The sequence below is a fragment of the Lepeophtheirus salmonis genome, chromosome 8 (genome assembly GCF_016086655.4).
Source record: "Lepeophtheirus salmonis chromosome 8, UVic_Lsal_1.4, whole genome shotgun sequence".
NCBI classification, from domain to species: Eukaryota; Metazoa; Arthropoda; class Copepoda; order Siphonostomatoida; family Caligidae; genus Lepeophtheirus; species Lepeophtheirus salmonis.
In genome coordinates, this window is record NC_052138.2 from 11,795,731 (window position 1) to 11,818,942 (window position 23,212).

The following is a 23,212-nucleotide window of genomic DNA, read 5'->3' on the forward strand; positions in this document are numbered from 1 at the left end:
TACATTAAGTCTTTTGTGATTTTTCTCGATCGATATTTCAGTTCAGATCATTTCGATATCTTTGTCATAGCCTACGAACTTTCCTCCAAAAAGAAATAGAAAAAAGGCTTAAAATCATATGGTAGTTCAGAGGTGTCCGCAAGAAGTGCACTGGAGGGGATATAGGGCTCCCCAAACTAAGGAATTTTTGCTTTTTACTAGAATTTTTTTATTAGGATCAAAAAATTTGATCGGTGTAAATTTTTTTCCAAAAAAATTAATTTTTGTAAATAACTATGAATGTTTGAAAAAAAAATTTCCCAATATTAAATTTTTTAAAATTAAATTTTAGAATTCATTTCTATAAATTATTAATTTTTTTGTGAATGGCTGTGGATTTTTGAAATTTATTTTTTTAAAAAATAGAGCATTTTTATATTCCAAAAACCAAGCCAATATATACATATGTATATATAGAGTAGGGCAGGAAAACGTGTACTGTTAATTAATGTTTACTTTCTCATTACTATGAAAAGGTTTAGTGATTATTTTTTGATATCCTGTTTCTGCCGTCCCTTTTACATAAATAATCTTTACTAATAATTTAGTCATTTCATCATCATGAGCGAGCAACAAGCAAAAAGGCAGAGTATCTAAGATCTTCTAGATACTGGAGTTGATGTGATGAAGATTACGGACATTGTTAAGTATTCTAGAAGCCTTGTTTTTAAGTTGGCCAAGATGGGGAAAAAATGGAGAAGACTTTTACAGGATGTCAGGAAGAGGATGGCATAATTTAAAGAGGGATACGATGTTCTTGCTAAGTTTGGAGTGAATATAAAGGAGGATCTTACTAAGTCGATGAATCGCCTCACAAACGACATCTTTGTTGTTCCTAGGACCATCAGGAGTGTTATAAGGCAAAACTTGGTATTAGTTTCTTTCATTAAGACCCCATGCCCCCTTCTGATAGAGGGTATAAAAGCAAGGAGGATCGAAAGGTGCAAAAAATCCTAACATGGATCAAAGCAAATAGGTCAATTGTGAAACTTTTCTCGAACAATAATATTTTCTCAGTTGATCAATTCCACAACGGCTGGAACGACTGCTGGCTTGCAGAAATAAAAGAAAAGGTCCAAGGGGTTTACCAAACCAAATATCCGGTCCAAATAATGGGCCTTGGCGTTGTGGCCTCTGATGGAAAGAAGTTGCTCCGTTCTTTTTCAAGGTTGGACAGAAAATCGGCCAGGATGCCTACTATAAGGTGCTTAGATACACCATCTTGGTAATAATGAATACCAACTACCCAGAGAGTAACTACATGTGGAATCAGGACGAGGCCCCCTCTCACACGTACACCAAGTGCCAAAAGTTCTGCGCAGATAATATGGCTCGATTCTGGTCCAAAGAGATATAACCCCCTTCCTCACCAGATTTGAACCCACTGAAGTTTTTTTATATGGGCACTTTGGAGGGGGAAACCAACAGGACCTCACACCCAAATGTGGACTCACTGAAGTCCTCTAAAGTGGCTACGTGGGACAACTTGTCAGTGAAGTTTTTCATCAGCTCCTGCATGGCCTACAGATTTTAACTTCATTTACATTGTCAGGTAAAATGATTATGGGTAATTAGATTATGAAACAATTCATTGCACGCAATTTGATATTTAAGGATTGGATAAAGATACAATTTCTTTGAAAATAATTTGATAATTTAATGCAAGAATGTCCAGCCTGTGGATCTCGGGCCTATACTATAAAATTGCTTAGTAGTATTTTATTAAAAGCATAGCTATACATTTATATTTATATATGATTGTCAAAATTTCTTCATATAAATAATAAGATTGCCATTATATTTATACGACGAGGAATCAACGAGAAATTGTATTCATATACCTTCATGACCCTTATTAAGGAGCTTCCTCTTTAATAATATTTTTTTTTTTTTTTTTTTTTTTTTGGGGGAATGAAATGCTGCTATAAAGAGAAGAACCTTCTACATTTAAATAGCATTAGTGCATGGAAAATATAAAACTATATTTAAACTCATATTCGTACATATCTTATCTTGCATTTTTTAATTCAATTTGCACCAAAGATAGGCGAGAATTCTTCTTTTAAAGTGAGATGTTAACACAACCAGAACTTATTAAACAATGAACAAAAAAGTAGAAAAAGCACACACATTAACCGTTTTTCCTTTTCTAATCGCTATACTTAGTTTTTTCTTTACACGGGTCCCATCTTTAAGTATAACTGTAGTTGAGTTTGTTTGTAGTGAGAAAAATACTTCTAAAAATTAGAAAAGGAAAAACAGTTGTTGCATGTGCTCTTTCTTCTTTTTTGTTCATTATTTAATCGTTCGTCGTGGTGTTAAGTTCTACCTCTGAAGTATGCATTATTGGCTATCTTTGGTATAAATTGATTTAAAAATGTACTATAGAATTAATGTATATGAGATTAGCTACAATCACCTGTGACAAGGGAGGAGGGGGAGAAGGAAATAAACAAGGATATTTGCTAGAATTACTCCCATATCGATCCCCAATTCTACTCTGAGCCAACAAGGACTTACAATTATAACTCTGCAATAAATCCATAGACTTACACTTTACCTTTCATGAGAACACACGAATGTTAAATTAGGTTTTGAATATAATTGAATCTATTTAGGAAAGTATGTTCAATACTCAGGAATTAAGTAATAATGACAACTCCTAAGGAAAAGAAAATTAATTCTTCATATTATCAATTCAAAAAAGGAAAGGGGGGAAAAAAAACAGACCAAATTAAAGAGTCACAGGATTTACACCACTACTCCAATACCCTCTCCAGATGAATTAATAAATAAAATATGTATGTTGCATGCACATAACTGAATTTTTTCTCCACATTTATGTTTTCCCTCCCTCTCCATCTATATATCTATGTTATCCCATTGGCCATTACTGTCCATACATAAATTTGATCCTTTATTGTATTCTTTTACCCACTTTGAATTTACAATTCATATTATTCAAGTTGTAATATTGTCCCGCAAGACGGCGCTACTCTCGATCGTTCTATAAACAAATTCAAATAAGTAAACAAAGCTCTTGCCCTTTAAATTTAATCTGTTTCCAAAATTATTTAAGTTGTTGACGTGCATTCGTATGATAGATGTGAAAATTCCTCTATAAATGTAAAAGCAGGAACACCATTTTTAATAAAAAGTTAACAAAACCAATATATATCCACTTCAGTGCAACTAGACTCAATTCAGGGAAAGTTTAAGCGCATAAGAATTAGTTTTTAAATGAAGGCAAATTTTAAAATGTGCTGCAATTATTTTCACTAGGTACTTTATTGACCCATTCAACAGCTTAAAACATAAAGTATTTCTTACAGACGGATAAAAAGTACGTTACAAACTTAATTCAGTAAACTTATAAGCCGAATTATTAATTAGTTAATACATTTCTAAAATTTACATATGAAAATATTGCTTAAAAACTGACTCTATTCTCAAGAACAATTATATTTAAAAGACTCAACATTACTTTTAGCATGGAGTAAACTATCAGTATCACTATCTAAACATTAATCAGTCTGATATTGGATATTAATGAACAAATTATAGTAACAGTTATGTATACTTTTAAAACAGATAAATAAATAAAAAATCCCACAATCCCTAGGCCCAAAGCCCCCTTTTAAATATTATTTTTTAAAGCTCAATTTTCTCAAAGGATGTTTCTGGATTTAATGTAACGTATATATTAAGTTATTTGCAAGACAGGTTTGTTCGACTGGAGGTATTTATAGTTGTTGGTATGGCATTAAATAAAATCTACGTCTTTTGTGGAGAGCCTCTTCGTTTTCTTTGATTTACCATAGTTAAAAATAAGTTGTTTCTCTTTGCCGAAAACTTGGAAATATACATGAAACTCCTTCTTTAAAGAGTCCCTTCCAGGGCCATTGATATCTGACCATGGATGACCCATACATTTATAATAGAAAATGTGACAAAACCAAGCACATGCTGAAAGCAAAATTATGAAGAAGACGTAGATGTTAAATTGATTGGGTGAAAGACAGCTCAGAAGTGTGTCTTCTCGATTGTAAAATAGAATTGGAGTACATGAGAGAATAATGTTTTCGATAAAAACAATCAAGAAAAATAGAAATTGTACGACAAAAGTACTGCGATGCTCGTACTGCCATCTATGAGTCAATGGTGTGATCCGGACGTAGACCATACTACTAGCAAACACCGTGAGAAGTGAGACTAAAAAGGAAGAAAGGGAACGGAAGGTATTGGCATCACTCTCAAACGTTAATTTTAGTACTAGGATCAATGCAAAATGTGCAAGGAGGAGTAGAGGAATGATGGGACTAAAGCTACGGACCCCAACAAAGAATAGACTCACACCGCAAATTCTTGCGAGTACTTGAAAAAAAGTGGAAAGATAGATAAAAACTGCATTGTTCATTCGAAGAGATCCCCTTTTCAACATGCGATAACCAGAGGAAACACTAAAAACCAAGGATATGACGGATAGGAAAACTTTTCCTAAACTCTGCTCTATGTCATCTGCTTCATTGATTGAGAATGAGAGAATCAGAACAACGCCATGAAGAGATTTTTTAAGAAATTGCTCAAAGGATAATCCTAAAAGGCTGTAAAAATTAAAGGACAGGAGCCAAATTTGAAGTATAAGCTGTCCGCAACTCTCTAATCCAGCCTCAGCACTTCTTGTAATTCCCCAGAAAAATTCACTTTTGCGTAGCTGATCTCTGAATAAATTTTTTTGCTTGGCTCTTGCGTGTCTAAATTTGTAGTACACTTGCCGTCCAGCAACGTAGAGCACGAAAAATGGAGTAAAAAATAATGACAAAAACATAGCCATTATATCAGGACAGCAGAACCCATTTGAGTGTAAAGCCGATTGAATCTCCCATACACACATGAAGAAAAACACAAGTAATGGAGCAGTTATGCAAATTAAATTGACGGCAAATGCTATGAAAAATTGATGAGGGGTAGGTGTAAAGTTACGGCAATGATTGTTCTTCAGAGTGGCATTGAAATCATCGACAAGAAAAGAGTTTCTAAACGAAGAGTCACTAAAATACTGAAGCGTTAAACTTATATCAGAGTAATAGTCGTAGGTAAAATTAAAAATGGAAAAAAATACGGGGACGAGAGCCATGAGGGGGAATACACATTTTTGAGCAACCGTTCTGTCGTAGAAAACAGTGAATGTTTCAATGGTCCACGTGAGCAGCTCGTCACCTTTCAATTGATTCCTTAAACAACGAAGTCCCATTTCTTTACTTAATTTGTGACATTGGTATTCTTGATGTAGGATTTCTGTAGTACATAAACGATCACTATTCTCGACTGCCCATTGAAGAGGGGTTTTGGTAAAAGTATCATCAACGCTACTAGTATCCTTGAATAGTAATAAAGAATGAAGCATATCTATGTCCTCAATGTTTTGAAATATCATTCGAATAACATCAGACCGCAAGTCTCTAGCAGCCGCAATCAAATGACAACATAAAAACACAAAATAAGTTTTTTCATCAACAATGCGATCCTTAATATCCATCAAACTACATCGAAGTAAAGCATTAAAATAATTATCACCTAGAAGAAAGTAAGTTTAGCTATATATTTATATAATTAAAAATGGTTGGAACTCACTGTTTCCTCCAGCAACAGCTTCTTGTAACGGTAATTTTGAGTCAGACAATATGACAATTTTCCCAGACAAACTTTCACCCCATACATTGGAACTTATCAGCGGAGCTCCCATTGTTATCAACTGGTAGATTGACTTTTCATCAAGTCGCCCAACAGCATACATAAAAAACGAGCATTCTGAGTCCTCACTTTCTTTCAGTTCCAATAGCTCAGGGCCTAAAGCTGATACGAATTTCGAAATTACCTAAAATATGATAAAAATCATATACAAGTAAACTACAACTTTAATTGTTCTACCCGAAAATTGGCAGTCTGGACAGCTAAATGAGCAGCTGTTTCTCCGCAAGAATTAACTTTCTTCAAATTTGCTCCGCATTGAATGAGATGATCAATGAAATCACATGTTTCGTTGACGCGATTTTCGTGAAAATTTAGAACTGCTAAATGTAGTGGAGTAAATCCATTTACAGAGCATGCAAAGTTTGGATCACCATCCTGCTTTAAAACAATATGTGCACAATCAATGTGATTGCTCCATGAAGCAACCCATAATGCAGAAAATCCGTTCTTATTCGTGACATTGGGATTAACGACAAAGGGTTCATGGAATAACTTTTTGACACCTTCTTGAAAATCTAATATGCAAAAATAATGTAGTATTAGGCCAGGAGATGTTTCTAATATATCCTCGACTTCAATTAGATCCGGACAGTATGTAAAATCATGGAGAAGACTCCTCAAAATGGAAAAACCATGCTTCATCAACTTTGCCTCTTGACTTTTGTGGCCCCCTAGTAAACTTATGTCAACACTGTCACAACTTAAATTTCTGGAAGTTATATCCTTAGATTCGCTAACACACTGAATTTTCCTTTCATTTTCCTCTTGCAAATTCAATTTTCTCATAAGAAGAGTGCGACATGATAAATGAATGAGTGTTTCATTCGTATTCGGACACAAAACTCGGCGATTCACCTCTCCTTGTCGAATTAAAATTTGTAATATGGGAGCATTTTGTTTAAGTGTTGCAATCTGAACAGGAGTGTATCCCAGATTATTTAATATTTCGGTGTTCGATTTGGCTTTTAAAAGTTGCTCAACTGCTCCTCGTTCATTGTAATCCACAGCTAAATGTAAAGGAGTGTCACCTTTTGCGTTCTGTAAATTAATGTCCAAGTTTGATGTCTTTGAAAATGTGAGTAAAGTAGAAAGTAAGTAAGTATCTCCCAGAATAACAGCCAAATGGAGAATGGAGTTTTGATTGATTGGACTAAATGATGTGTTATTAAAGTTAGAATAAAAACAGCTTTTTTCTAACGCCGTTTTTAGATTTTGAAACTTTTTATAATTGGAAGAAATATCCCTTAGAAAAGTATATGCTTCAACCTCATTTTTAGGCAAAACCTTAAACAAGAATAAAGAAAAGATAAGAACGCATACACACATAAAAAAAAAAAAAAAATTGAACTCACCTGTATCGAGCAAAAGTCTATACTCGTAAATGAAGAATTGGATTGATTCCCAACCGAAAGACGATTGAAAACAGATTCTCGATTTTGTCGCAATAACTTTGGACTCTCCAATGGAGATAAAATCCCATCAATTTCACTAATAGAAGTGTCATCTTGTTGAACCATTTCATATTCCTGACCATTCATCTTCTTCAATACATACGAAACCTAATAAAATGAATATATTTTAAACTCGTGATTAAAAAAAGAAGGTGTCAAGAATCACAGAACGCTGATAAATCACAGTTTTTATTCAATTGACTCATAATTTCAATGAATTTATAATAATCACACCACTTTTCATTGCATCCAGGTATTTGTATCAAGTTTTCATTTAAAAAAAGTCCAATAGTTTTTGAGATGTTTGGAGATTGACAATTACGCACCACAATAGCTATATTAGCACCAAAGGGATAAACGAAAGAACCTCTCCATTTCCGACTGTTTTTGAAGAGGAGATAATTATCAACATCCAATGCAAATTTGTCATCCAGGTACTTGAGCAGAACCAAAAATTTCCTGATAGCTCGTGAGTGGGAAAAATTCACAGTAGCTTTCAAAGGATCCTTTAAGCTTTCGAGAAGATGAGTAATTAAAACACAAGCAGGCCTATAATTAATTTCAGATTCAATTCCATCTTCCCAATAGTCAAGAACATCCTCCCGATATTCTAAAATAGACATTTCTTCAGGAGTAAATAAAGGACACCAGGGTTCGAAGAAAACCTGAGGATTCCAGGCCTGACCATATCGACATACATTATACAATACAGTAATGTTTTGAGCACTCATAATGTTTTCTAATTTATGTCGCATAGAAAATGATTCTAAAACATTTTTTTTAAACAAATCCGATTCTTCAAACATTTTGTTCTTACGAGTCATTATTTTTTTATAGTTATTATTCCACTTTGAGCAATGTTTATAAAATCTTAAGACTTTCTCCATACTTGTATCATGCGGTATACGGGCTGCAACTTGTCTATTATATAGGCCAATTGTAAAGAAATATTTAGAACGAAATGTACGCTGGGTTTGTGTTGTAAAAAATTTATACTTTTGAAAATCATGTTCATCAGAGAATAATTTCGGGAATAGAATTTTATAACGCTCTGCTAACTCGATCATTTCTTTTTCTCCTTCAGGATGTAAATTGCTGAATAGATATTCTTTCAAGTGCAAGATACTTGGAAAGTCTCCTAATAAATGAGGATATATCTTTTTTATCTCTTCTAAGCCATGAGTAATTTGAAACATATTTTTTTGTCCAGGATATCTTGTACCATGGCGGATAAGGAACCATGAATGAATGTATTCACACCCGGAATATGAAGACGTGATATTATTTTCGTGATAATTCCGAACAAATTCATATGGAGTTTTCGATGCCAATCTTTTAAACGCAACTTCTTTGTTGAATAATAAGGTATCATCAGTATTATTATCCGAGCACCAATTAAAAAAATAGATGAAAAACACTAATACCAAAAGTCCTACAATAATCTTCATTTTAAAATGAGGATTTAAGCTTGTTGAAGTTCTACCAACACTCCAGAGCAGTCTTTGGGGTGAAGAAACATAACAGGCTTTCCATGTGCTCCAATTTTAGTATCCTTTGCCAAACAACGAATATTTTTCTCTTTGACAGTCCTATAGAAAAAATCCAATTGTATAATGATTTAATTATATTGATATAATGACAATGTACTGTACACAATAGATTAATTGAAGGGATGATCATTACGTACTTTACAGCTTCCTCTATATTATCCACTTCAATACAAACATGATGAATTCCACCGTCCACGTTTTTATCAAGGAATGCCTTAATTGGAGATTGATCACCCAAAGGGTGTAATAACTCTATTTTTGTGTTCTCTAATTCCACAAAGACAACAGTAACTCCGTGGTCCTTCAGATTATCTGGAGAACTATTTTTTTTAAAAATGACGTTTGTTAAACTTTGATAGAATACAAAAAAATAATGAATACATAATTATTTCTTAAATAATTCCCTACATGTAACCGGATGTTAATTGATATCAAGAATATTACTTTATTCTGCATTTCAAAGGCATAAGTCGTGTACAAGTTGTAACCAAAAAATGAGATGAATAATTTTAAATGAAGGATTGGCAGATCACGGGTTGAGGAATAATAGATTATTCCATGTATGGTTGATAATATTAATAGTCTATTTTTGACTATTTTTATGAAATGATTAATAGATAAGTATTCCATGGGCCATTGTAAAGTTCAATTTGTTATCTTTCTCGTAAACACATAATCAATATAAAATATCTAATTTTAATAGATCAAAATGAAATGATAGCATTCATTAGTAATTGTTTATTAAAATAACTTGTGAATCTGTTTAGACAAGTTACAACTTGTCAACATATTATATATAAATTGTCAATGGAATTGGAGAATTCAACTCAGAATAAAGTTTAAGCTAGTATATTAATTATTATTAAGAGGAGGGAGGGGAGTTGTTAGTTTTTTTAAGTTACAGAGTGGATCAGCGAATGATTTAGATCAACACACTACCTAACATTGGCTCCTAAAACATCTTTATAGAAATTGATGGATTTTTGTAAATCCTTAGTGGCGATTGCCACATGATTCAATTTCCCCAAACTCCACAAATTGGAACTCATTCCCTTGACAGCTGAGGATAGACCTCTCCTTAACAACAGACCACTCATCATCAAATAATTACCAACACTATTTAATTAGGAACAAGCAAGTTTAATATGTACTTCTATTAACCTTGGTAACAGGTACATTAACATTTGATTAGAAAAATCAAAAATACTCACGTTCGCAGTAACAAAATATAATGCTTTAGCTACTTAGATGTTTATCGTGACGTAAAATATAATTCTTCACGTCGACGGGTATTTTTTTAATGACGTCATCAAGAAGGGAAAAAAAAGAAGGAGGACTAAAGCTTTAAACCTTTTAACTTTAAGCAGTACGTCTTAGTCAGATTGTATTTCTATTAATCTTGGGTTAATTAAAGTTGCAGCCGACTAGTACAAGATGGGTGAACTCAGTCAGCTCTTATAATTTAGGAAATTTTTGTTCTTAATTTAGGAATTCTTAACTCCCAGTAAGATAGCTAGTTATGTAAATTCTGAGTATTTTTAAGCGTGGTAGTTTTTGTTGTTGGCAACCTGATCAGTATTTTTTTTTATTTTTTGCTAAGGCGGTTATCATTATTTTTTTCATTCTTGCTGAGAACATACACGCATAAAGTGGCACTTGTACCATGTGTTCATGAATGACGGAGGGGTGGGACTTGTTTATTTACTTACACCAAAACTAAGCGTAGTTAATTTAACGAAACGTCATGACGGCTAAGCATCTCGCCTCTCAACATCCTTAAAATCGTCAGTACTACAATTTTAAGTCCAAATTTTTTTAATAATTTACATCATTACACTGATATGATGAGCATATTAAAAAATCCTCCTATTCAAATCACCCTTTAACACTTCCTTCAGATAAAAAAAATCCATAATTATTAAATAAACAGATTATAACTCAAACTAACGATCGTCTATATTTCAATATGAAGGGTACATGGGGGAGTCTCATTTAATATAAAAACTATAGATAAATGCGGTTTTTAAAATACTTAGACTATAGCATTCGATGCTTTAGTCTTCGGAATGATCTATGCGAAGAGAAAAAATAAATCCAGTGGATTGATCGTCTTCCCCTCATAAGATAAAATGCAATTAATGTTTTTAACTTCTTTCTAAGCGCCATTGGAAGTAAAGAGCCTTGAATTTGTCGAATCCAGCCAATACACCAGCACCAGCGACACCTGCAAAAACATGCGAGTATAAAATGAAAGCAGAAGGGATATTAGCTTAGATATTACCTCTGAGAATGTTAGCTCCAGCTCCCTTCATCATGGACATGAATCCTTCGTTCTTGAGGATTTGCATACCACAATCCATGGCTCCCTTGTACTTGACGGCTTGTCCAGAAGTCATCATCATTCTTCGTCTGATGGTATCAATAGGATAGGACATGAGTCCAGAAGTAATGGTGACCAACCAACCCAAGAGGAAGGAAGCGAAAAGACCGGCGTCACTTCCCAAGAGGATGGGTTTGATGGAATCGTAGAGACCAAAGTACATACCACGATAGATGAAGATACCCACACAGGAGATGGTGAACCCTCTGTAAAGACCCTGGACACCGTCAGACTTCACGGTCTTGGTGTAGACATCGATTAAACCGCTAAACTCTCGCTTTCCGTCCTTTGTTTTGGCATCATTGGCCAACCTGAAATGCAATACAATAAAATAGGGTTTGAAAAGCAGAGTGAGTATCGCACCTCGTTCTAGCATAATCCAGTGAGTAGACAAAGGTCAATGACAAGGATCCGGCGCAGCCTCCGGACAGAATGTTCTTGGCAAACTTCTCCGTCTGAGGAGCATCCTTGGCCGTTTTGAAGATGCCCTTGATCGTGTCCTTGAATGCAAAGTTCAAGGCCTGTGTGGGGAAGTAGCGGAGCACGTTAGCCAAATTCCCTCTCCAGAAAGAGATCACGCCCTCACTCTTGAGGGTCCGCATGGTGCAGTCCACCACTCCGCTGTAAGGTTTATCCAAACGACCTTGCTTCATCATCTCATGCTGATTCTGCACCAAAAGCTTCACACGCTCAATAGGTGCGGCTGCCGTTTTAGAGACGGCGGCGGCTACACCAGACAGCATGAAGTTCTCAGCGAATCCCAACTTTTGTTCAGGCATTTTGGCTCTAGATTCTCTATAGGGAAGCAAGAAAAGAAAAGAGGGTTAGTCTGGGAGATCACAACATGGCGCCCACCCAATAGGTGTCGCCATCTTGGAAATCCTCTTCCACTCTAACCACGTCTCACTCCTAACTCAAATAGAAAGCTAGGCCAATACTTTCCTCCCTCAAATAGTCGGAGGGAGACGTGGCACAGGGGAGGACGGAAGAATTACCTTAAGATGTGTTAAATTAGGATAAGAAATGGACGACCCTTTCGAGTGAGTTGATGAGTTCAAGCAATAAATGAAACTGGTCACTAAGGGGGGAAAAGGAAAGGAAATTTAGAATTGGGCCCGCTTTTTACACATCATAGACATCCTCTTTTCCTCCAAATCCTCATTCAAGGCATCCTAACACAATTCTTGGAACTTCCATCCCCTTAAACAAAGTTGGGGATTTATATATTCTATAAATACTATTTCTATATATACACATATTTTTATTCAAATACTTCGACATCATTTTATTTCAATGATGTCTTCTATTCCAAAATACATGCGTGCGCTGATAGATGTATTCGGCTTCCATATATAGGAGTGTTTGGCAGAGGGATAAAACAAGATGGCGCCTTCCAAGAGATGGGCATGGAAGGCCAAGGCGCAAGTCGACATCTTGAATTCAACAAGAGCCATCTTTGTTATTATTTAATTGAATGAAAAACACGTGACATTCTTCTAGTTTTGTACAAAAGAGGAATGCCGGATAGTTATAGTTTGTGTACATAGCGAAGGAGGCTCTTCACTTCAAAAGGAAGAAGAAGATATATACAATACTAATGGCAGAAGAACTTAAAGTTGAGAGTAAATAAATAAAATAATAGTACTAACTATCCAGAATCCTGGGATTGCAAGGAGTTGGAATGCTGGATGAAGACATGTCGTTGTCCAGAGGGTGAGTCTTGAAGAGAGTGTGGTCCTTGAGTAGTTTAAAAGGAGAGAGATGAAGGTTTCTTTTGTGTAGGGACATGATGGTGACAGATCGGGATAAGAAAGTTCGGCGGGAGATTGCGAATTCGAATGAGAGGCGGCGGATGCAGAGCATCAATGCGGGATTCCAAGGACTCCGAAGCCTGTTACCTCATCACGAAGGGGAGAAGTTGAGTAAAGCCTCGATCCTTCAGCAAACGGCGGAATACATTTACTCTTTGGAGCGGGAAAAGACGCGTCTCTTGACGCAAAATGTGCAGCTCAAGCGACTTCTGAATCTCGGGAATTCCCCCGTTGTGGAAGATGCGAATGCCTCTCTCAAACGACGCAGGGAAAACGAGGCAGACGAAACTGCTCTTCAATTACTACGAGAAAGACAATTACGGATTGAATTAGAAGCCAAATTACGAACTGCGGAGTCGGAACTTGCGTCCTCGCGCTCCGCTCTAGACAAATTCTCATCTCTTCCTCCTCAAAAAAATCATTCATCCTCTTCAGTTAAAGTACAAGTCGAGTCTGTCGTCAAGTCCTCCTCGGAACGCATTGTCTCCACGGATCCTTTAGGGCAAAGGTGAATTCACAACTCTCAGAAAGTATCCATATTAAACATTTCCTCATTCCAAATAGGTCTTATATTGTCACCACGAATAACTCCCGTCAAAATCTAGATTCAATCGTTGAAGCCATTCGACATCTAGAGGGCGATCATCTCTTTTCATCGGAGGATGTTGCCGGAACACCCAATCAAGTAAGGCGTTCATGCGTTGAAATGTGAAAATTGTCCAAATCCTCTTGAGCGTACATTTGAAAAAAAAATATTAGATATCAGTCTTCTCATTAATTATTTCTCCCTATTTTAAGAATTCATATGTATTTGCGAGAAAGAGATAATTTTCATATCTCTATTATTACGCCACCACCCCATTTATTTCATCATTTCATAATAATAGGTCGTTAAAGAAGAGATAATTGAGTCCGGATCCGTCTCCCCTGAAAATAAAAACACCAAAAGTTCCTCTGTGTTTGTATCATCGTCGTCTTCAATCACTTCCAAACCTACACCATCTCCAATAACATTAAATGTACCAGTAACCTCCAGTAACTTTGTGATTTTAAAACAAGAACTAAAATCCCCTTGATTGTCATAATTTTTTAAACAACCACCACACATGTATGTATTCTGGGACATAATTCTCAAGTTATCAAAGAATAATTGATTATTATTATTAAATAGTTTTAAATATTAGTATGTGAATATTTCATATCATAAATCTATATATTCTTGATCAAATGTATCAACACAAAAAACTGATTTTTTAAAGAAACAAATTCTTTAAAACTCTGTAAAATTACCTGGAATTATTCTTGGCTGCTAGAGAGATTACCTTAATTAAGTTCTTTCCGTTAATGAAATTCATTCGATTTCTTACATTAATAAGTAATAATATTTTTACAAATATTCAAATGCTATAAATCTATTTATATATATATATAGGTATATATACTATTGTTAAAAAGAAGTGGAATTTTTGAATTTGAAATTATTGATTCACGGATCAAAGATGATAGTTTTTTATACATTGTTTATTTCACTGTGTTCAGATATTTAAAAAAAAGTAATAGTGGTTTCATTTTCATAATTGAATGTTGTTCACTTTCGAGACTCCGCTTATTAATAATAATTACTATTGATTTTATATTTATAAACTTATTTTTTCTATGTATTTAAAAAAAATTATATATACACAATATAAATTTTGTATTCGATCTACTTTTCAAAGATCACATCATGTTATGCTAATATTTTATTATTTTTCTCTTCCATTATGAACTTCATTGGAATGAAGCTGTTAATTTCATAGTCGTTATAGGACGGCTTATCGCTGCCATGCCTGTGCCTACGGAGAAGGGGCTTACTTAGATTAGTAGAAAAGAAAACGATTTTTGTCATAATGTTCATTGTTGACAATTTTTGTTTTTTTTGTTGAAACTTTCCAAAAAAGGATATTAATATAGCGTTTTCACTTGATGTCACAATTTTGAAGGCCTAAACCTCCAAGTTATATAAGAATGAAAACTTTTATTTATTTATGTTAATGAAAATAGTGAACTATTTGAAGTCAAAATGGGACCAATAATGTGACTTGAACCTTTCTGTCTATAAAATGTGTATACCTCTATAGTCAATAGCTTAGTTTTATTATATGTCTGGCCATAAAATGCATTCAAAATATGTTATTTTATCGTTATACAATAGATAGTAGATAAAAATTAACTATAACCATGGAAGGAATACGACATTTTTCTCTAATTATCTTACTTTTATCGTCACTAATCGATTCAAAAAAGAAAGTACAAATCTAGGATTTTCAGTACATACTACTTTGATTTAATTCAAATATTAAGTGCCTTTTTTATTTTCAAAGCCATTTGATGGACTTTATCCAGATTTATTGGAAATTTGTTTATTTTATAAAGTATAAATATTAACTATGAGCCCTTAAACTAGCGTCTCCTTCCATTATGGTGCAATTTATGACGTCATTGATTGCTAAAATTTGTCTTTTCTAAAAAAAGTTATTTGTCAATCAAGCCAATGTAATAAGTGTTGGGATAAACCGAACATAAATACAATGATAACTCAATTTTTGAAATTTAAACAGATGTGATATTAAGCAGATTTATGTTTTTTATGAATTGTTTCACAATTTATTAAGTCAATATAAAATTTTAGAAATATTGTAAAGACATATCAAATACTTGTAAGGAACCGAAGAAACATAATATGTATTCAACAACAACATTTTTACTCTTCGACGAATTATAATCCTCCATTTTCTATCAACAAATTATTCTGATTACTCTAGAGGGGCTGTAAATTGCACTGAAAAGTAGCAAAAAATCATTGTAACAATGACAAAATTAATGAGAGATTGATATTTTGTTTTTAAAGTGGTCATACCGAGGCTAAATCAAGTATCATACATTAAATGAATATTATAAACTATTGTTGATATTCTATGCTATCTCAACTAAAAATTAAAATTGAACACAAATTCAATAATTTACCAAAATATACCAATGTAATATTGCGCTTTCTGTCGTATATGTGATGTAAAAAACTAATTTTCTTGATTTTTTAAAAAGATTTTGTTTTTTTAATTATTCGTCACTTACAATAATAATAATAAGAATACATAGTTATAATCTGTATAGACAGAGAATGAGGATTGATGAGTGACCGAGTCGCAATATTAAATTTGTAACATTGGGTTTGAGTCTCATTCATTCGACATATAGAAATAATTACTATGTTTTCATTTATTAGGGCTTGGACGGACAAGTGGGTTTTAAACAAACATTCCTCATTTCAACTCCTATATACAGGAAAGAGACATCCGCATAATTATATATATTATTTACCCATTTTTACACCAAAAATATAGAAGTCCAATGCAGGATCCTGGGTAAATTTGGAAACAAGCTTAATTGAATTTTTAGAATGTTTTTGATTGTGAGCCCCATGCGGTGTAAAGCACATGTACCAGCGCCTGGAGCCCAGGTGAAGGTCTTCAGGGTGCGATTGCTATTGTGGTGCCTCCTGTAGGCCTTGGTGTGCGCCTAGATGGAATAGGTTGATACGTACATCTTCTTGTTTTCTTTGGAGGTGATATCCATCTTGTTGGAGCACCCAGGGAGAATTGTCAACGATGGATTTGATCCATGGGAGAACTTCGGGATGCAACCAGCCCTAACATAATCACTTAAAGCAATGTGTTTGGTGGTGGAGACATATCGGTGCTACTCTGCTACCTCTCCATATATCACTACTCGATCATTCTGCCTATTGAAGTCAGGGTCAACAATTAAAATATTATCATCAGAGAAGATCACAATGAGTCCTCAGGTTCCCTATTTCCCCCTTTCTTTTTTAGTGCCCTGAACACCGCTGTTGGAGACTTGTTCATCTTCCTAGCAATGTCAGCAATTCAGGAATTCGGCTTTTTCTTCAAGGCCGACTTCAGACGGTTGACGAACACGAAGTGAAAGAGTGAGTCTCTACCATAGTGAAAAGAGAAGAATAGGGGCGACTACGTTAGGAACATATTCTTCCCTGTGTTTTAAACTGAATTGTTTATTTTTCTCTTGACCACTCTTTCCCTAAAGTCCTTTAGGTTAAACCATCATGTAACGGAGCTTGCTAGAATTTCAATTTGATGTATCCTACCGACTGCTGGGCAAGACACACAGATTTTGATAAAACACGCAACCAATCATAGTCAATGACGTCACTATTGCTAGAATTTTCAATTTTTATGTATGGTATCGACTGTTTGGCAAGAAAGGCAGACTTTGACCAAATACGCAACCACTCAGACAGTATGTGGTCAATTTTAAAAAGCGTGGTGGAAGTCAACATCTGTCGTACACATGTTACGGTATAACCTTGGCCTTTTTATGTTTATTTTCGGAGGAGAGGTTGCATGATATAAAAAAGGTAATGACGTGATTGATTACTCGAGAGTTAGTTTACTTGACATCTGGATACACTTTCACTTATAAAATCATGCAACAACTCTAATATAACCAGACTTTTTTTTTCAATTATTTAATAAATACTTTTTGCAGTCAAGTATATCAGTAATGTTTAGTAAGTCATATATATGGAGCGTTTTCATATGACGTCATCATTGTTAAGGTCTGCCATTTTGGGGCCTAAACTATCAAGTTTTATAAGAATGAATGAACTTTTTTGACGTCTAAATGGGACCTACATATAAAAGGACATTAACCTTACTGTCAATAATAAAATTATACTTATATTGCCTAGTTTTATTATATATATGACTTTAATATTTATTAAAAATATATTATTACATTGTTATACAATCTTATTTTCATATTGTAGACAATAAATTAAGACATTTTTCTCTCATTGTCCTGCTTTTCTCCTCTCTAATTGATCAAAAATAATTTTTGTACAAATTTAACCATTTTTAGGGATTTTCAGCACATATTACTTTGATTATAATTATATTTGAATATTACTGTTTATCATTTGCCTCTCTACCAGGCGTAGTATGCTGTATGCATAATACTGGATCAAGTTTATATAAGACTGACATCCTAATATTAGATTGTATAAACTAAGTGCTGTGTTACCAAGAGGATGGATAAAAAAAATATTAAAGGGAGCATCTACATACAGAGAAAACAGGTTTTACCCATTGCCTTGAAGTTAAACAACAACATGGTAATAATGGAATATCAATTAATATAGTTTCCAAGCAAATTGAAATTTGTGTTTCTTCAGGCTTGGAGATTGAATGTAAAAATTAAGGGCGTTCATTTTGTTATTGTATCTAATGGATTGTTTTATACTATTTTTTCGCAAGATTACTAGAATTTTTTCCTTGATTATGGCTATAACTTTTGTTATCTTTGAGGGTTTCTAAAATAAAAATTATATATATATAGAAATGATCAATTACTGTGTACTTTGATTATTTTCTAAAAAATTGTCTTGTAAGACATCATTTCCAAATCATTGAATTATTGAGTGGTCGTGTATGAAATAGGTATTATAGATTAGCTAAGACTGCAATTTTCGACTCACCCATTTTTTTTTTTTTTTTTTAATTGATAAATATTTCATTAAAATATGGATTTCATTTCAGAAAAGGTGGTAAATCTAGTGTAAAACAATACAATTTCAATAGCAACCTTTTAGGACCCCAAAGTGATTGATCTCAGATTATGTATCACCAAGGACCTGTTAGGACCAAGGAGGGGGTAATAAATAGGGTTTGGACATTTATAAATGAGATATTTTACCTGTAATAAAGTTTAAATACTATTTACTGAATTCAGGTCTTTTTACTCAGGTCATTACGCATCATTTGCGCACCCACCCCAAAAAAAATCGCTGCAGTTTCCCTATTTTTTCAATATAGCAAGGGGCTTCTTGAAGGTTATCGGGAGTATAATGCAAATTATAAAAGAATCCCTGCTTCCAAGGAAATATCTTTGGGCCTGGAGTTTTAGGATAACCTACAAATATACTATGGGCCTTTTCAAACTTCTCATTAACTTAAATTTTATCTAAATTCATATCATAAACGTTTCTTTGGTGTGGATATTAATTCAATTTGATAGCCATTCTATTTTTTAAATATATAACTTTATTCCTTTTTTAATTTCGAGTATTTTTTAATAAAGTGAATTTTATAAATTTAACTACACTTTTTGACAACCCTAAGATCTATAAGGTGATTTCATACTTTATTTAAAAGATGTATTTAAGCTCTTTTAAATTATGACAGATTAATTAGAATGAGCGCTGTGTCGGTCTTTATTTAGAACCGCGGTTGAATCTAGTCCAGCCCTACTTGTGGATCCTTAAAGAAGATGAAATTGATCCTTCGTGACGTCATCGAGGGTGTTTATCCTTTCCTTTTAATTCAACTACATCAGTGCAACCCCCATTGTGGGGGTTGCAAGAGGTTTTCCAAATACATAGAATATAATTTAAATTGCCATTACTTTGAGTTGGCATCAAAACTGAAATATTGATGAATGTACATATTTTTAATTAGTCCCTTCTGGATCATTATAACAAAGAATTTACGGGAAGATAGTGCTCCACAAAAACGTAACTGGATACGCCTTACCACCACAACTAATCATCTACGTCTGATATGGAAGATGTACTTATCTACCTTTTACGTGACTAAACAATAAAATAGATATATTTCTGTGATGAGTAAGTCCCCACAACTAGCTGCAGCAGCTTTAGATTTACTTATACCATTTGGCTCCACTTATTTATGCGAGAAGACCTTTTCCGTATTTACTTTTATAAAAAAATATATACAGATCGCAGGTACACGTGAAGGATGATCTTCGAGTTGCTGAGTCCCAAATTAAACCCAAGTCCAGGGGCGTCCGCAGGGTACTGTTGCCCATCCCCGCCCCGAAATCAATTTAAGGATTTATTTGATACAAAAAAGGTATTATGTAAATAAATTTTATGATTTCATTCAATTAAATTATACTTGTGGAAAATATATATATATATATATTAGACTGTACCGAAATGACAAAAGTAGGGAATTTGGGATCTCCTGATAATTTTTATTTTGTATTTTTCCCCTTTAAACAAGAAAATAACTATCAAACGTCCTTCATGGACGTGTTTTGATTTGAGAATCTGTAAATGTCGAATAAAAGGAAATTTTGATGTTGTTTCTTTTAAATTATCGATTTGAATCAAGTTACAGGATTTTAACTTTATTAAGTATTATAGATAAAACATATATATATTATTCAACAGTAATTTAACAACTTTTCTCTAACTTGGCTCATTATATGAGTATTTTAAATCCGAACATACTGCTGATAAATCAATATTGTTTTTTGGTATCGCGTATTACGCGCATATATTTTGATGTTTTTCTTCATTTTAACAACTCAAATCTCGTTTTTAGATACCAAGTGTCAAATATATTATTATCAAATATACTTTCAGTATTTTATATATCATATATATATCTAATCCTGCGGACGCCCCTGAAGATGGACATTCTTGACCTCTGGGTTGAAATTTTTAGGACCTTTAAGTCATCTATTTGCTTTAAATGTACTTCAAATGTTATATTCATCTCTGACTGAGCGGTGTAGGGATTGTACATTGTCTAGTTGCATATTTTAAGGGTCGAACTCAAAAAGTTTGGGAGCCTCTACGTTACATAATAGACTAAAGTATATGACAAAAATATATAATTTTTGCTGTATGAAAACATGAATATTGAAAAAATCCGATAATTAGCAGGAGCATCCGCAGGAGATAGGCTAGAGGGGCTAGTACCACCACGCCGAAGGAAAAAGAAAACCCAGAAATTTTTGCTTATCGTACAAAAAATTCAATGGCAAAACGGGAAAAAATTCTTTTAAAGTTTTCTTGTCTCTCCTAAAAAATTAATTTAAAGCCCCTTTAAAATATAACCCTGCGGACGCTCCTGGTTAAGGATCGACGGTCCTAGGGCCCAATAGGACCTGCCCCAAGAATGTAAATAATGGCTTATACGATACTAGTTTAGATCACAGGAGTGATCGCGAGAGGAATCGGGCCTAGAGGAAGAGTTTTGAAGAAAAAACAGGGGCAAGAGGTATTTTTAATTTTTGAATCTTTTAATAAAGATTCCTTAATAAAACCCCAAAAAATAACGTCCTGCGGACGCCCCTGGATCATACTTCTGGTTCATCAGGATGAAGTTGATTTTGTATATAAAAAAAAATATCTTCTGAAAAATAACTCTGCGCGGGGCCCCTATTATTTTATGTTAAAGAAAGGCATCTAGGCAAAGTCGGTTTTAAAATATACAAGGCCCTTTTTATTACATAAATAATATTTCCATTATATATATAAGGTATTGTTTAGATTTATAGTTTAATAACTTTATATGGTTCATGAGAAATAATTTGTCTCCGATAATTGTCTCTTTCAAATAAAAAATGTTCAAATCTTTTAATAGATTCCTCGTGGTGAGGATTTGTTGGTAATTTAAGTTCAATTTGTGACGCCTCCAAAGGATTAATCGGAATAATTTGTTCACAGAAATTCACGAAAATTCATTTCAAAAAAATAAATATTATCTATTTTAAATTTTGAGAAAAGTCATTCTAGCCAACTTTAGTGATGACAGGCCACTTATGGTGTGTCCAAATTATATGGCACTCCAATTACATATATACTTTCTAAATTTAAATTCATTTTTTATTCTAAAACCTCTTTTGATGTTATACACTCCTATCAAATATATATCATTAACGAAAGCCCTTTATAAGAAAGAAAGGACCGGAAAGCTTCCGTAGAAAGTCCATTCTTCGACGAAAGTAGATAAATAAACTACATTCTTTTTTTGCCAAAAAATAGACTAGTAATATTTGGCATGATTTTTGGCCATGTTTTATATCAGAGGTTTTATTAGAAACCCCATTAAAATGAGGGTTTTATATTAATGATCTTTAAATATTTGAAATCTTAGTTAACAAAAAGGGAATTACGTATGCATAATAGTTATGATCAGAGCCACGGAAGTTTGTCAGCTAGGGGGAGTGGCACCCCCTCATGGATTATTTGTCTACGAAAAATAGGGGCTTAGTAAGAAAATTTGGTTTATGTAGGAAATGACCGTAAAAAGATTGAAATAGATTTCCTAAAAATCACAGCTATTGTAGGAAAGATGCTATTTATAAATAAAAAAAAAGGATTATACAACTTAATACAGCCGATTGAATATAATATTATAAACTATTTAGAGTTATTCATAATATAATATTCCTTCAAATTGAATAAATTTGATTAATTTATTGTTATTGCTTTTATTTTCTTGCTTTTTTTCGACCAGCGTAAAAACAAAGCCCATAAAGTGTTTATAACAATTATCATTCTTAATAAAATTTATGAATTTAAAATGCAAATATTAAAATTTCTAAAATAATGTGACTGTGCAAAGAAAACAAAAAAAACAACCAACATAATAAAATAAGCCGCAAATATAAATAATATATATATATATATACGAGTCACACAAAAAAAGAATCAACCAAAAATCGCATAAGGTCAGCCTCACTTAACTGGCGAAAGTAAAAAGGAATTTTGTTCCAAATAATAATAGATCTGTAATAGAAACTATGCTTAAAAATGTCAATCTTTTGGTTTTGGTAGATAAATGGTGTTGTGAGCGGAGAGTCTCGTTTCGTGGAAGAGATAGCCTTTATTTAGTTTTCAGGGTTTCAGGAGATAGGCTTATCTTTTTGTTTAAAATTCGGTGGATCGTAATGATATCCTTAATAGCAACCCTATGATACAAAAAGTCTCTTGATGTTGTATCCATAGTTCGTGTTATCTCCCAATAAGGTAAAAGACGACACAAAACTGGCTTACAACTTTTCAAAGGACTAATCAAGTAGTTTCTGGGAGAATACTGGATATCAGATCAGTACTTTAAAATCGGGAAGACATAAATCATATAAAGTTTTACCATAAAAAAAAGGATCAAGAGTTTTGAAGGCTCTATGAATAATTACAAAGTTTGGATTGACCTTCCTTACAATGTAGTGTATATGCCTTTTAAATCTCACATCATGAGAGATGTAAGTCTAAGTAATCATCTACAACCTTAAGACTTGGATGGTTGAACTCTTTTATGATGGAAGGAAGCAGGACACATTAATTAACATTGATAGGAATTCTCAAAGTAGCACTCCAGATAATAAATTGGCTAT

At 33.5% G+C, this 23,212-nt stretch overlaps 5 protein-coding genes across 10 annotated transcripts; 1 reads left to right on the top strand and 4 right to left on the bottom strand.

Moving 5' to 3' along the window:
- Positions 1-3,308: 3,308 nt before the first annotated feature.
- On the bottom strand, positions 3,309-7,331 carry LOC121122829 (uncharacterized). The gene is made up of 4 exons (XM_040717890.2): positions 7,146-7,331; positions 5,971-7,077; positions 5,674-5,917; positions 3,309-5,616 (listed from the first exon to the last, which is right to left on the bottom strand). The coding sequence occupies exons 1-4, from the start codon at positions 7,329-7,331 to the stop codon at positions 3,803-3,805; spliced, it is 3,351 nt and encodes a 1,116-aa protein (XP_040573824.1). The 3' UTR covers positions 3,309-3,802.
- Positions 7,332-7,352: 21 nt separating this feature from the next.
- On the bottom strand, positions 7,353-8,692 carry LOC139904685 (multiple inositol polyphosphate phosphatase 1-like). Its single transcript, XM_071890304.1, has one exon. The coding sequence runs from the start codon at positions 8,690-8,692 to the stop codon at positions 7,400-7,402; it is 1,293 nt and encodes a 430-aa protein (XP_071746405.1). The 3' UTR covers positions 7,353-7,399.
- Positions 7,353-10,240, bottom strand: LOC121122830 (methylmalonyl-CoA epimerase, mitochondrial). Its single transcript, XM_040717892.2, has 4 exons — positions 10,006-10,240; positions 9,734-9,910; positions 8,932-9,114; positions 7,353-8,833 (listed from the first exon to the last, which is right to left on the bottom strand). The coding sequence occupies exons 2-4, from the start codon at positions 9,892-9,894 to the stop codon at positions 8,707-8,709; spliced, it is 471 nt and encodes a 156-aa protein (XP_040573826.1). The 5' UTR covers positions 9,895-9,910; positions 10,006-10,240; the 3' UTR covers positions 7,353-8,706.
- A 492-nt stretch (positions 10,241-10,732) lies between these two features.
- On the bottom strand, positions 10,733-12,311 carry LOC121122832 (uncharacterized). The gene is made up of 4 exons (XM_040717893.2): positions 12,170-12,311; positions 11,538-11,969; positions 11,076-11,485; positions 10,733-11,018 (listed from the first exon to the last, which is right to left on the bottom strand). The coding sequence occupies exons 2-4, from the start codon at positions 11,951-11,953 to the stop codon at positions 10,939-10,941; spliced, it is 906 nt and encodes a 301-aa protein (XP_040573827.1). The 5' UTR covers positions 11,954-11,969; positions 12,170-12,311; the 3' UTR covers positions 10,733-10,938.
- Positions 12,312-12,479: 168 nt separating this feature from the next.
- On the top strand, positions 12,480-16,389 carry crp (transcription factor cropped). Of its 6 annotated transcripts, none has more exons than XM_071890306.1 (5): positions 12,480-12,887; positions 12,957-13,493; positions 13,550-13,670; positions 13,873-14,093; positions 14,770-15,193. In XM_071890306.1, the coding sequence occupies exons 1-4, from the start codon at positions 12,856-12,858 to the stop codon at positions 14,059-14,061; spliced, it is 879 nt and encodes a 292-aa protein (XP_071746407.1). In that variant the 5' UTR covers positions 12,480-12,855; the 3' UTR covers positions 14,062-14,093; positions 14,770-15,193. The 6 variants fall into 6 exon arrangements, 5 of the variants coding, with proteins under 5 accessions (XP_071746407.1, XP_071746408.1, XP_040573829.1 ...); XM_071890307.1 differs by lacking the exon at positions 14,770-15,193 and adding an exon at positions 16,251-16,389 and having other exon boundaries at positions 12,728-12,887; XM_040717895.2 differs by lacking the exon at positions 14,770-15,193 and adding an exon at positions 14,418-14,717 and having other exon boundaries at positions 12,728-12,887.
- The last annotated feature ends 6,823 nt before the right edge of the window (positions 16,390-23,212 follow it).

What these genes read in the sequence shown, in the direction of transcription:
- LOC121122830 (XM_040717892.2), bottom strand. Translation starts at nt 9,894, where the DNA reads ATGATGAGTGGTCTGTTGTTAAGGAGAGGTCTATCCTCAGCTGTCAAG. An exon ending in GTTTTAGGAGCCAATGTTAG is followed by an intron (nt 9,115 to 9,733) that starts GTAGTGTGTTGA and finishes TAAAAAAAATAG; the next exon opens with TTCTCCAGATAATCTGAAGG. An exon ending in AATATAGAGGAAGCTGTAAA is followed by an intron (nt 8,834 to 8,931) that starts GTACGTAATGAT and finishes TTTTTTCTATAG; the next exon opens with GACTGTCAAAGAGAAAAATA.
- LOC139904685 (XM_071890304.1), bottom strand. Translation starts at nt 8,692, where the DNA reads ATGAAGATTATTGTAGGACTTTTGGTATTAGTGTTTTTCATCTATTTT.
- LOC121122829 (XM_040717890.2), bottom strand. Translation starts at nt 7,331, where the DNA reads ATGAATGGTCAGGAATATGAAATGGTTCAACAAGATGACACTTCTATT. An exon ending in TAGACTTTTGCTCGATACAG is followed by an intron (nt 7,078 to 7,145) that starts GTGAGTTCAATT and finishes TTCTTGTTTAAG; the next exon opens with GTTTTGCCTAAAAATGAGGT. An exon ending in TCCAGACTGCCAATTTTCGG is followed by an intron (nt 5,918 to 5,970) that starts GTAGAACAATTA and finishes ATCATATTTTAG; the next exon opens with GTAATTTCGAAATTCGTATC.
- crp (XM_071890305.1), top strand. Translation starts at nt 12,856, where the DNA reads ATGCTGGATGAAGACATGTCGTTGTCCAGAGG. An exon ending in GACATGTCGTTGTCCAGAGG is followed by an intron (nt 12,888 to 12,941) that starts GTGAGTCTTGAA and finishes AGAGAGATGAAG; the next exon opens with GTTTCTTTTGTGTAGGGACA. An exon ending in ACGGATCCTTTAGGGCAAAG is followed by an intron (nt 13,494 to 13,549) that starts GTGAATTCACAA and finishes CATTCCAAATAG; the next exon opens with GTCTTATATTGTCACCACGA.
- LOC121122832 (XM_040717893.2), bottom strand. Translation starts at nt 11,953, where the DNA reads ATGCCTGAACAAAAGTTGGGATTCGCTGAGAACTTCATGCTGTCTGGT. An exon ending in CTGGATTATGCTAGAACGAG is followed by an intron (nt 11,486 to 11,537) that starts GTGCGATACTCA and finishes ATTGCATTTCAG; the next exon opens with GTTGGCCAATGATGCCAAAA. An exon ending in TGGAGCTAACATTCTCAGAG is followed by an intron (nt 11,019 to 11,075) that starts GTAATATCTAAG and finishes ATGTTTTTGCAG; the next exon opens with GTGTCGCTGGTGCTGGTGTA.